Source organism: Cajanus cajan, chromosome 5 (genome assembly GCF_000230855.2).
Source record: "Cajanus cajan strain Asha chromosome 5, NIPB_CcT2T_4, whole genome shotgun sequence".
Taxonomy (NCBI): domain Eukaryota; kingdom Viridiplantae; phylum Streptophyta; class Magnoliopsida; order Fabales; family Fabaceae; genus Cajanus; species Cajanus cajan.
Window position 1 is genome coordinate 62,595,977 of NC_138521.1, and position 14,482 is coordinate 62,610,458.

The window sequence follows — 14,482 nt, forward strand, 5'->3', positions numbered from 1 at the left end:
TTTTTATGCTAATTGTCAATAATCAGGGTTCTATTTTTAAAAAAAAAATGTAAAAAGACATAACAATTTTCAAATTAAAAAATCAAATTATTTGATTAAAAATGTATAAATTCTATGCCTATCAATTAATTTGACATAGTGCGCTAAAATTCAACTATAAAACATACCAGCAAATTTAACATCAAGAGGTTTTATAGTGATGAGTAGGGGTGAGTAAGGGAGGGCCACGCTTATCATGGTTCAATCTAACCTGAAATTCTGATTGAGTGATTTAGTTGAACTCGAGTCTGCTCCCATCAAGAGTCAAAGTATATGAAACATAATTGTGTTAATATGACATTTTAGCATTATATATAATATTAGTATTATGTATAATTAAATTAGAGAATAAAAGAGATACGATAATTAAATTAAGATATATTTTATAATATATATTTTACTTAAACATGTATTTAGTCTTTCAAAATATAGTAAGTTTTGTTTTTAGTCTCTCAATAATTTGATGAAAATGTTTTTAGTCCCTAATTTATATTTTCGTCAATATGATTAGTCGGTACGATTAAGTTTAATTGTTAAATTGTTGGCATGATAATGACTTTGATACATTGGCTCTTGTTAAATGTTCTAGTTCGAGTTATCTATCACATATGTATGGTAATAAAATAATTATAATTTTTGAAGTTAATTTAATTATATTTTAAAAATCAAAATTAGAAATTTGAAAGGAAATGAGGAAGGGATTGAAATTAAGATCTAATCGAAGAAATTTTGAAATTTGAAGAATGAATGGTTTTGAAGGGATTAGAAATAATCCAATTAAAGGAATTTAGGAATTTAAAGAAGGAAAGATTGTGCTTTAGTGTGTGGGCCACAAAAATAGTTATACTTGCAGTAGCAAAACTGCTCCCATTAACATTCAAAACAATTCCTTCATCTTTAAAAGGATTTCAAGAAAGATGTGAGACATTACCAAAACTATGCGGACAATCTCTTAAGCTTGCAATATAACATCTTTCAGATGTTTAGACATGCATAAGGATTGCCATTTAGACAATTTCTTTACACTAAAGCACAATCATTCCTTTTTCAAATTCCTAAATTGCTTCGATTGGATAATAATTTTAATCCCTTTAAAATTTTTATTCTTTAAATTCTTAAATTCTTTCATCTCAATTGTATTTCCAATTTCTTAAAAAACTTTCATTCTTCAAATTCTTAAATTTCTTCGATTAGATCTTAATTTCAACCTCTTCCCTACTTTTCTTTTTGTTTGTCATATTTCTAATTTTGATGTTAAAAACTGATATTTAATTAACTTCAAAATTCATAATTATTTTATTATTATACATAGGTGGTAGATAGGGATGACAATGGGACCCCATGGGACGGGTAATAATAAACTCGTCCCCGTCCCGCTGGATTAAAATTGGTCCCATATCTACGGATATCCATGGGTATCCATGCATATTTATAAATTTTTTAAGAAATTAAAAAAATTATATTACAAATAATTTTAAGTTTATATTTAATTAATGTCATTGAAATATTAAAAATAAAAATTTAATGTTAATTTTGAACTTGTATTTAACATTAATTTTGTTAAAATAATAATAAAAATGCAAGATAATCAATAACTTAAAATATATCAATCTCATAAGTAAGTTAAAGTCTCATCATAAAGCTACAATAATTCAATTTCATAATTCCAAGAGAAAGTAAATAACTTAAAATACATAAATCTTATTGGTTCAATCAAAGCTAAAAAATTAATCAAATTACATCCAACATAATTCTATAACATGCTTAACACATGTTGGTAACTTTATCAACCTCACTTTCGTAAGAAAATAAGATGAGAGAGTAGGGTTATGTAGTACAAGGATAATTAAAATATTTAAGAAATATTATTAAACGGGTACTCGTGGGTATGAATATCATCATACCCGCCCCCGCCCCGTTTATAAACGGGTAAAAAATTATCCGTCCCCATTATTTGTGAGTACTCAATTAACATATCCATTTATTATCTGTAGCAGATTTTACCCGCAAATACCCACAGTGCGAATATTTTTATCATTCCTAGTGGCAGACAACTCATCATACTAGGACATGTAACAAGTACTAATGTGTTAATTATTATACATATGTGACAGACAACTCACCATACTAGGACATGTAACAAGTAATGGTGTGTTAAAGTCATGACTGCATCAATGATGTAATAGTTAAACTTAATGTGGCAAGGGCTAATCATAATGACAGAAATATAAAATAGGGACTTAAGATGTTCGTTAAATTTATGAATCACTAAAAATAAAAACTTTTTATATTTTAAGAAATTAAAAACATATATAAGCCTATATATTTAAAATAAATAATAGTATCATTATAAGTATATAATCGTGTCATATAAAATATGATATATTAAATAAAATATTTTACTATTAATAGATAATTTTTTTAAAAAAAGTATATTTAAAAAAATGTGGGATATTAAATTGGGTTAGGACAATTCAGAGGATAACTCAAATCAACCCTAAAAAATGCACTAGGTTTAATTTTAAAATTCAAATTCATGCAATCCTCTTCAAGTGTCGATTTGGGTCTTGTTCGCCTTCATTGATAGCTGACATAACAAAAAATTGGAGTAGGAATGTTAGCAGCACTTTCTCAATTATTTTTCTAATCCTTTCACTTTTAACTAAAATTTATTGAAAATTACAAATTTTGATCCTTACTCACATTAAATTAAAAGACAAAATCATTAAATCAAATATAAGACTACCAAATTTGTGACTTTCAATAAATTTTAGATAATAATAGAAAATGTTAGAAAAAAGTGTCATTGTTATTCCTAAAAAAACAAAGGCAACTCTCACCTTATGATATCAAAATCTGAGTTTAAATATATTTTTAGTTCTTCAAATTTAGGATAAATTTGTTTTTGATCTGTCAAATTGAAAATTGATCTTTTTAGTTTTTATAATTTCAAAAAATTCAATTATCGAAGAAAAGAAACCAGGGGCACGCAAGATGAAAGTATCATGTTAAGTCGTGGACCCCTACACCAAAATATTTGGTTGTACATCGCTTAGTGAAATGATCGATGTAGAATGTGACTTTTACATTGTTTATTTAAATGAACAACTTAGAAATGGTGTTCTACATTGTTCATTTTAAAAATCAACTTAAAAATTTCACATATTTGCCATTGCATTTTATAAGAAGTTGGTTGGTCTATAGTTAATGTGTTATATCACTAGTGCAAAAAGAGCTTTCTACAACGAGAATTTATGTTGGGTGTAATTCATCAACATAGAAAGTAATATAGAGGAAAACTTGTAAGTATGGTCACACTTTTATGTTGAGTGTTGATTAGGGGTGTTCAAAAAAACTAAAAGAACTGAACTGAATTTAAAACTAGACCGAACCACTTTAAAAAAACCAGAACCAATTATAATAAAACTAAACCGGATTTAATTTTTAAAATAAAACTTAAAAATTGAACCTATTTTTTTTAAAGGTTTGGTTCACTAATATATTTGGATTATGGCATTATGTCTCGCTCAGACTCGGAGACGGAACAATACTCTCACACTCACTCTATCTCTCGCACTCTCTCTGTGACTTTGTCTCTCGGACTCGCACTCTCTCTATCTCTCGCACTCACTCTGTCTCTCGCACTCGCAGCAATCTCACTCATTCTTGTGAATCACTCATGCAAGTCTGCAACTCTGCTTCAGCAGCTCAACTAGCAGTTTTGTTCCTCTCCGTGGGATTAATTTCCATTGGAACTGGTTGTGTCAGACCTTGTTCCATAGCCATTGGAGCATATCAACTGGCAATTAAAGACAAATCTAATGATGAGAGGCTCTTGGATAGCTACTTTAATTGGTATTATGCCTCAATTGGAATATCAACCGTGATTTCATTGAGTGTAATTGTGTACATTCAAGTAAATGTGGGATGAAAAATTGGGTTTGGAGTACTTGTTGTGCTAATGTTCATATCAGCTGTCGGTTTCATTCTTAAAACCAATTTAAAACTGGTTTATTTTTTAAAACCGGTTCAAAAAACTAGTTTGATTATGAAACTAGTTTTAAACCGATTATAAACTTGTTTATTAAAGTAATTCAATTTTAAAATGGTTTGTTAAAGTGGTTCACATAATTTATAAACCAGTTCATTTTATTAAAATGGTGTGGTGCAGTTCAGTGCGATTTTTTTTAAAAACCAAACCATGCACACCCCTAGTGTTGATTCATCCGTTAAAGAAAACTCATTTTATGTCAGATGACACAACATCCAAGATAGAATGTATTAAAATGGTTCAACTTTGTAGTTGATCTCAACCTCTCTATGGTGGATCTAATGATAGTCGACATTGGAAGAGTTTTCTATGTTAGGTGAAACAATACCTGACATAGAAAGCCTTATAATAACCCTTTGGGAGCACACAAACCTTTCAGGCTCTTCATCTTGTTCCTTGCAACCTTGCTTTGCTTCATTCTCTTTGGTGACATTACTGCCTTCCTTGCATCTTGGCACACATCTTCAACAATGTCAACGAATCCATTTTAGTCTCATTCAAGATTCATTTTTATTTTTTTTCTTTCATTTTTTTGTTGTTGTTGAAGTTGGTATATGTTGATTTGGTTGGGTTTGATGTTGTTTTTGTTTTGTGGTGGCTGATACACACCCATTTTATGTTTTTGGAGGTTTTTAACATTTTCTAATAACTTGTTTGGTGAAATGTGTGTATGAGTTATCTATTAACATTAAAAATTAATTTGGTGGTTGATATGCACCTATTTGGGTTTGAATGTTTGGTTTAGTTCTCTATGCAAATAGAGAACTTATTTGGGTGTATGTGTTGCTGCTTTGGGACATATTAATTTAGTTAGATAAGGATGAACATTAGGCAATTAAAGAATGAAAAATTGAGTGTATGTGTGGCTCCTTTGGAGCAAATTGATAATTGACAACCATAGTTAGATACAAAATGATCATTAGGCAATTAATATTACTTAGTTGGCAACCATAGTTAGATATATAGGATGATTCCTTGGGGGCACAACCTTCACATGCCCCTCCTCTATCTCTAGAGATTTCCCTTATTCATGTCAACACAAAGGGTAGTTGTGTTGCTCTTGACGCATCGATGAGGATGTTGTTAATGATATCCCATTAGAGGTGGAGTTATATGTTTAGGGGCCTTGCAATAATTGGTGGCCAGAAGTAAGGTGCGCATATTAAGGTCAATTATACACCATCAAATGATATCATATGATATGGGATTGATGAAAGTTATAAACTTTTGTGAACATAATGCTCAAGTCCCTATGCCCGTTGCAAAGGTCATATGAACAATGATTTGTTTAGTTATGTATGAACTTGTTTACTTTCGTTTTGATGTGTAGTTAATTTACATACATTCTATGTATGAAGTATAAACTGGTTATGAGATTGATTCTAGTTTATTATCAATATTGTCAACTTTAGCATAATATTAATTTGTTCATAGTTTATATAGTTTGGATTGCTTTAATTTATCCATAAATTATTAAAGTATACATATATAATGAGATATATAAGGTTGTTACTAGCCAGTCTGTATTGAATTGTTTGGATGTTGTTTTTTGTTTACAAGTTAAAAAAAAATAAAAAATAAAAAATAAAAGGAATATAAACTCACATTAGTATGATATTGTCCACTTTAAACTTAAATCCTTATGAATTTGTTTTTTGGTCATCACTCAAAAAGTTTCATACCAATGGAGACATACATGTGTTTGTTGCATGTTATAACTCAAATCAATGGTGACCCTTAAAGCTTAGTCATTACCTCCATAAGCTCCATATACTTGCATTGCCATTATAACTTAGATCAATGACTCTCATGGCTTGACCTAGCTCACATCAACAAGACACAACACTTGACCTCCACACTGTTAAATAAAATTTTTGACATAAGAGATCTCATACTTGGATTCATTGTCTTCCATTACCAAACACTCGTTCGAACTAATTACTTAGTCAAATCATTAATTCTGATACCATTGTTGGATATTGGGAATTCACATTGGGTGTTTGTCCAACATAAGATATTTGCACATTCTATGCCACTAAGATCTATGATGAATCCATAATTGACATAAAATGTCCAATTTAATCAATATTAAAAGTCTCTTGTCCAATAGTGTTTGAACCAATCATTTTGTTACTTTACCATTTAACTTTAAGGGATATGCATTCTTATTTTAGACCATTATAAAAGAAATTTACCGATTGATTATATTATAGTTTTATTTTTCTTCTAACTACCAAGAAACTTCAAATATTTTGCATTCTTATGTATGTACATATGTTCTTGCATGTGCATGAAATGTGCGCATGCATGCTTGTATGTACACAAAAAAAATTTATATGTAGTAATAGACAATAATGTTATAATTTTTTTAGTTTATAAGTTGTTGTATGTCATGGACTCATGGTTAAACTAAAACAATTTTTTATCGGGTTAATCCATATATTCATATTTAATTAACTAAATGAAAAATATTTTTGATTACACATAAAATAATATTTTAATTAATTGTCAATATGTTTTAATCAATTGAAAATGATGTTTAAGTATATATTATTTATTTTTGTTTTGATTTAAAAAAATAAAATTCCCACACTTTTTTATTTTCTCACTCTTATTTTTCTGCTTCCAAACGACAATTATTTTCAACTTTTTTACTGTTTCACTGACATTTCATTGATACCAAACGAGGTGTTAATATGATTAAAAATAAGATTTTAAAAACTAAAAATATGATTTAATTTAAATATTATAAAATAATACTTATTACATCATTTATTTAATATTAAATAGTAGTTAATATTACATTTTTAGTTGTCAATTATAAATATACATTAATTGGATAAAAATTATAAATTTTATAAAATATAAAAAAAATTGAATATAAAGTTAAAAAGTATGATTTAGTTAAAAAATAATATGATTAAATAGAATTAATTAAGATGGGTTGCGATGCAGCACCAGCATAAGAAAAGTTTGAAATTGATACGTTGGAAGACAAAAATGGCATTAACTTCAAGAGAGGGGCGAGTGCGAAAAGGGAGGGCTCTGCTTCGGCTGTGGTCTGGCAGTAAGTGGTGGGCTGGCCGGGAAAGTCAGACATGAAATGACATTCAAAAGAAATCAATGCTTAACAGACATGATTTTGACGTTTCGGATTCTCACTGTCAGACTTACCAACAAAACTATACTATATAATACTCTTTATATAATATATATTACATATACTGTTAATATTCTCCTTTCTTAACCTAGTTTAGTTTACTTCACTACTCTCCTCTCCAGCCCTACCTAAACTACCTTTCTCTTCATTTCATTCAAGTAAAAATATATAATGATTTTTTAATATCCATCAGCACTCAGTAATAAAGTCTGTAATAAGAACTATTGTAAAAAAAACCCTATAATTGTGAAACCTTATTCTAATTTTCACATAGAATCTAAAGATGCTAATCCATAGAACTTATCTATGGAATGTGTTTTTTTTTTTGTTCTCATCGCTGGTGTTAGTTTCCTCGAACAAATTAAAACTTTTCAGAATTTGTATTTGTACAAGTCTTGGCGATTTCTTACAGCCATTGATACCTATCTAATTTTGTGATATCTGTTTTTTCTTTTGTCCGCGAGTAATTTGTTAATGGGACAACACACAAACTGGTCAATACTCAATAGTAATAAAAGTTTTAATCAATTTTTTTAAGGGAAACCTGCAAAAGTTGCTGGTTCATTTTTAGTGCTTTCATGGAGATTCCTGTATGTTGAGATAGGGATGCCATAATGCCAAAATGGTGGTCCAAAAATTCCTTTTCCAAAAGGCATTTGTTAATTTATGAGTTGGAGTGAGATCGGTACAGGACCAAATCTAGTCTTAGATATTTTACTTTGAAAAGTATGAAGAAGTCTTTATTTTTATTTATTTATTTATTTTTCCTCTCTAATATTTCATCATATTTGTAAAAGAAAATTATTGATACATTACACATATAAATTAAAAAAAAAATTATAAAAAACCGGATCTTTTTTATATTTTTTGACCAAACTCATTAAATGATTGTTTGGATTTTAAAGACCCGAACGTTACAAATTGTTGTCTCCAAGAATGACAACCAAAAGAAAATGTTCGTACTTCACCTTTCTTATATACCTTTCTTTTAACATTGGTAGACATTCAATAAAATCTAAAGCAAATAGAATATAGCTACTAGCTTCGATTTGTTAAGTTAGAGAAATAGTATATTTTTGTTTAATATTTTTTATTAATTCTCTAATAATATTTTATAATGAAAACAAAGGAGGAAAACAATTTATTTAATATTCTTAAAACAAAAAAAAATATATTTAATATGCATTATTTTCTTTATTTAATAAGTATGGGGATTAGATGAAATAGCTTTTTTTTTTTTTTAATTATAATATCCTGAAGTACTTTTTTGTATAACATGAATATCTTCAGTTATGAAATAATATATATATATATATATATATATATATATATATATATATATATATATAATGATATTTGTGGAATAATATATGCTCAAATCCTTTGCATTATGTGGAATCTCTAGGACTCCAGTTTTTTCTCCTTGAGCGTAGTTTCTTAATTACTACTACTTTATTATTAATAATAACTCTATAATACTTTTTCTAATAATCTATAACCCCACCAAAACATTGTTGTTTTGGAAATCTTTCAGCAATTCAAAGAAAGAATGTTTAATGTGTTGTTGGCTTGTAACATCCCATTACTGAAAATTGCATGGCTTGAGTAAACTAATAACCATTAACAAATTCCATCATTAAGAGAAACTAATTAATAAATTAAGATTACCGTAATGAAAAATTCAAACTTCCTACCTTTTGAAGATAACTTTAGTGATTTCTTTATTAGTTAGGCTTTAATCAAGAAAGGTTCTTGGTAAGTGAAAATTTATCGAGTTTAAAGCATATTATTTTATCAAAAATGTCAACAACACGATTTGAATACATTTTCTGTTACTGATTAAATTACATTATTAGAAAACATAAATTTTTTCAATCTTACTTCTTATTTAATGTCCATCATTCATAAATTTGAAATTCAATAAATTTAACTAGTAATAAAAATTAACTTATATATAATACACTTTTATCTTAATTCCTTGTAGTTTTATCTTCCTAGCTAGTAGAGTAATCTCTAGAGGTAAAATTAATCTCACAAAATAGTTAACTATTTTATGATATTTGGGGGTTTGAACTCATCAATTTGGGAGTTCAAATTTACACCATTTATTTATTTCTAATAGTCACACGTTATGTTAAGTGATTAAGTGAATTCAACAAAGTTGGTTCTAGTGCATGCCACTGTGTAGTCCAGGAAAGAATTCTATGAGATGTATTTAGGTGGTGATATGTACTGAGATGCATGTGATATATAAGTGCCTAATCCATTAGCATTTGATCTTTTGCTCCACTCGAACCCTACATATACTTGAAAGTTGATGTTCAATTCTAGATTTATTTTGACTAAAGTTGATCTCAAGACATACACTATTAATAGGATAACACGGGCTTTTTCAAGATATTATTGACACTGGTATATTCCTTTTTATAGGAAATAACTTAATTCGTACTAATAAATTTTTTTAAACAGATTAATTTTAATTAATAATATCATAAAATTAAATTTTATTCTAAAAATACCTATAAAATTTGATGGTTTAAGTGATGACTTATATATACAATAACACTAAATCATTCTTATTTTTAACTCGTGAGTTTTCATGTTCATCAAGCAAAAAAGATAAAAATTGCTCCAATAATTAATCATTCAAGCTTGAATGCATCAACTTGTATGGAAAGTGAGTAAGTATCATGTTAACATTGACTATCCAATAAAACAATGGTATAAAAGAAATTGAACGATTAATATATGTAAAAGTGGATCTATATTTCTTATAATTCAGGAAAAAAATACACGTATAGTTTTCTTGTAAGAGGGGCCAAAAGAGGGTGTAGTATGCATTAAATATATAGTTGCTATAATTAGTTATTATGTTTATAAATTTATTTTTTTAACAAAAAATATCTCGACATTTTTTCTTCAGAAATTTTCTCGTTACAGGAATTACACTATATTTTGCTCCAGATTAATGTTTTTATAATTTTATATAGTAATATTCTAGATAGTATTATCAAAAAGGATGGTGATAATTGTTCTCCTGATCGAGCTTAAAACAATAGCAAATATGGTATATTCTTGATCTCAATCACTTAGAAAGACAGAAACTGTTGTTATTAAAACTTAAAAGATAACAAGGGAAACTAGCATTCTTACATGAAATTAAGTAAAAGCATTCACTGAACAAAGTAGTAAGTAGAGACAAGTACACTAACGAAGAAAAAGAGCGGATTGTCCTTAAAACTCATTATAGGTCTAGACATATTGTTTTGACTTTTGACATACTCAAACGAAACCAAACTCCTGAGATCATGTAATTAATGAAGATAGTCTTCATTTGTTCAACAGTGCAGCCCTTGACATTAAGTGCTTCTCGGAGACCTGAATACAATAAAATATCATCTCATTACGGAAAGTTTATAGCAAATTAATATCCTATAACATATACGATCTATGTAATATATATATATATATATATATATATATATGCATCATGGTTTAATAAATATCAAAAGTACTATTTTTACAAGTTTTATTTTTCTGGAGCTATTTTATTCTTTTAATAATTTCTCTCTTTATTTTCGTTCCTCCCTGTTAAAAACTTAATGTTGTATTAAAAAGTACTACTAACTGTCTTGATATAAGAGATATGAACAGAAATAATTTTGCTTTATAATATACTTACATTCTCCATCTTAGCTTGGTTGTTGTTGTCCAACATCAGCCCGAAGTGAATGTGGGGAAAATGTGCCCACTAAAAAAGAAATAATTTGCAGTTATTATATTTATCAAGAGGATATGTATATAAATAAGGTAAATTAATTCATATTTGCAGTTAGTAATAAATTTTTATTTGGTCCTTACGTTCTTTGCAGCTGTACTGAAAGCTTCTCTGTGACTGATATCGGGATTATTGGCTTTGATCCTCTGAATCTCTTCCCTGCGTAAGAACAAAGACGTTTCAAAGCTGCTTTATGATACCAATTACATCAAATATATAGGCCATAAAATTGTTTGAAAGCATTAGTTACTTTATAAACTGATTATAAGCAGAAGGTACGCGCTGCCTCTTCTCGGGAGCTGGAAAAGAAAATAACAACTCGTGATCAGATCAATATTGTAGATAAAAATATGGATTATTCTATTTTTTTTAAATAAAAGCTAGCTATATATATGTGTGGTTAGGATGATTTTGAGATTGGATATTAAACGAGGAAAAGCCAAACATATACTCACGCCTGTTCACAACCCTTTCCTCAGTTACATGAGTGGTTGGTGGACGCATTGCAATCCTGTTGTTGTATTTGGACGTGGAGCCAGTGTCAATCTTGTACTCTGGATTCAAGAGTCCAGGTCCCTAAAAATGAAAATGTTAGCTAGGAGCATCAACACTTAGCCTTGCCCACATATGAATAAAGTGGACGTACCATGATGACTTAGATATATTGCTCAAGGTATACTGATCTTTACTTTTTTACTTATTCAATTAATAATCTTTTATTTTTACCTTCTTTTTTGTTTGAAAAAGACAAATTTATTTTAAACCATTAAATGTAATTAACATGTATGTATATCTAAATTTACAATAATTTTAGGATGTAAAAACAAAACTGGGACCAGGTGGTTTGCATGAAATAAAATAGGGTGAATAAATTGTCTGACTAGGTATCTGGCAGCAGCAAATGTGGATTCAGACGTGAAGAAATAATGATGCTTCTCATAGAGAGAAACGAAAGTACCTTTAATATGACTGAGCAATTGGACAGGAAATGCAACTAGATCGATGAATGAAGTACTTACAGATAACCCAGATTGACAGTTGTGGAAATGAAGGGCTTAGATTTAGGGATCTACAACAAGATGCCATTTTTTAAAAAATCCAGTAGAATTGAGTCATCTAAACCTCAGGGGTGTGCTTGCCTTGGAGAGGACAAGGATCTTGAAAAGAAATCATTAAACCTAGCTAAGAGCTAACGCACATACATATCAATCAAATCCACCCTCAAGGTTATGTAATCTCGAAAAGCCTTGAAGAGAGAGATAGAGTTTTTCAGTTGCCTTGATGGGTTAGGACAGGCCCTGACGCCTCTACTAAAAGTGCAAAAAGAAAAGGAATAGGTTTTGCTTATGGCGGCTGCAGGTAGCTAGGGCTTTAAGTACTCTTTCTCAGGTTGAAATAACAGACATGCTTAATTGCTTTGAAATACTCGATTTAGCACACAGAACCTACCAGAGAGAGAGCCTTCGATTTCTCAAAAGGAATAACTCCCACAAAAACCCTGCCCTAGGATCCAGAAATCAAAGACCTTATTTTATTTATTTAGTATTGCTGCACTTTTATATAGTTAGTTGTGAGTATTTAACTATTTATCATAATTAAGTACTAATTAGTTGAAAACGTGTATGTATATTATATTGCACCTCACCTGAACATCTTGCCAAGTTGACAGTGACTGAAACGCGGCAGCCATGTTCACGGACCATAGATTGGTGCAGTGTCCGCATCGAACGGTCACAATGTCAAACAGGCTGCTGCATGGAACACTCACCTGCGCACATAACTCAATATTGTTCACTCCTTGTTCCGCTATACATGCACAAAATTGATTAAAAACCCGAAAGAAAAAAAAAAACTAGATCACCTAATACTTTCATACTTGGAATGATTTTATTTGTAAAAGGAAAAATAAGAGGGGGAAGGGAGGTGATGATGATAATTTGAGAAGTGAGGTTTTGATAAAAAGGGTACAGCTTGGATTTACTTGAAAAAAGAAAGAAAACTTGTCAAATGTAAAGGTGCTACCATCCAGGGTTTCTTCCTTATGTGTTAGAACTGGGAATCCTCACTAGATTTACTTTTTAGTTTTTCCTATTCAGCTAAAAGCAACAACACCTGGATGTGTAGTGTGCAGTGTAGTTGAGTTTTAGCATATGGTAGAGGTAAATTAGGTCACAGCTTAGGGATAGAAAATCAAAGAGTGAAGAGGACTTGTCCTATCAACAGTTTTATCATATAGTGTCCATTTTGGCGTTTTCAAGAGGACACCTTCATATTTATCAAAAACAGCTAGCAAGCCAGCACAGTGGGCACAATTAGCCTCACCCTCACTTGCTAGAACCAGAAAGGGAAAACACCGTGTTTGTGTGTGTGACCCTCTTGAGGTCCTTCAGGGTATGACTTTTCTTTGACTGCAAAAGAAGAAGAAAAAAAGGAAAAAAGAAAAGTCCGGGGATGGAGACATGACTGTAACAAAAACTAGAAACCCAGAAAGAGGGAATTAAAATAGCACACCCACTGGTTCACAAAAGCACAAACACACACGCACGCACAGCGTAGCTTGCCTTCCTTTTCAGGATCTGATTGAATTCTTTTATCCTTCCATAAAATAAAACAACCTAGTGTGTGTATGTGTGTGGGGGGGTTCATTAGTTTGGCATTTGAAAACAAGAAGATATCAATTAGGTAGCATGCAAGAGGTGAAAAGCAGATCTCCGCACTAAATTGTTAAAGAGGTTTAAAATCAAAGATACCGCGAGAACAAAATTGCAAACGTTGCAGGGGATGTAGCAAATTTGCTCGGGAGCAACATCGATACTGCAGCTCGACATGTCTGATCTCAAGCTTCTTTACTCAAACAAGGAGGGTGAAAGAAGGAAAGAAAATTAAGGAAGTGGATAGATGAAGCAAACTAATTGCAATATCTTGGACAACAAAGTTGAAGGCAAAGGCCTTTAATTATTCTCTCTCTCAAAACCCTTCTTATTGCTTAGATACGAGGTGTGTATGTGTGTATATATATATAAGTATACGAGGACAGTAAAAGTTGAGGGAAGAGGGGTTGTATAAATAGAAATATACAGTAAAGAGAGGGAGATGAAGGGCTTGTTTGGAATCCGAAGAAGCAGTAAGAGAAAGGGAGGAGGAGAGAGTAGGGTAAGTAAGGTAATGCGATGAAAAAAAAAAGTGGTTTTAGTAGTGCCCACGGCAGTCAGGGAATGCTGGGACCGGGAAATTAAGGAAAAGAAAGTGGTTTCGAGTTCATATTGCAAAACCTTATTCAAGTGGGCAATAATTCTTGTAAAAAATGATTTCCTTGCACCTCTTCAATTGTAGTTGATTGTATTTTCTCTTAAGCAAAATATTATTAAGAGATGGAGGATGAATATATTTGGATAAAATTTTCTAAAAGTATTTTTAGGAAAAAATATTAAAAGAAAAAAAATTAAAAAAAAAT

General features: G+C 30.0%; 1 protein-coding gene across 1 annotated transcript; it reads right to left on the reverse strand.

The window, feature by feature from the left end:
• Positions 1-10,339: 10,339 nt before the first annotated feature.
• On the reverse strand, positions 10,340-14,168 carry LOC109807465 (axial regulator YABBY 5). Its single transcript, XM_020369993.3, has 7 exons — positions 13,779-14,168; positions 12,674-12,796; positions 11,484-11,604; positions 11,279-11,327; positions 11,112-11,187; positions 10,933-11,001; positions 10,340-10,628 (listed from the first exon to the last, which is right to left on the reverse strand). The coding sequence occupies exons 1-7, from the start codon at positions 13,854-13,856 to the stop codon at positions 10,581-10,583; spliced, it is 564 nt and encodes a 187-aa protein (XP_020225582.1). The 5' UTR covers positions 13,857-14,168; the 3' UTR covers positions 10,340-10,580.
• Between the last annotated feature and the right edge of the window lie 314 nt (positions 14,169-14,482).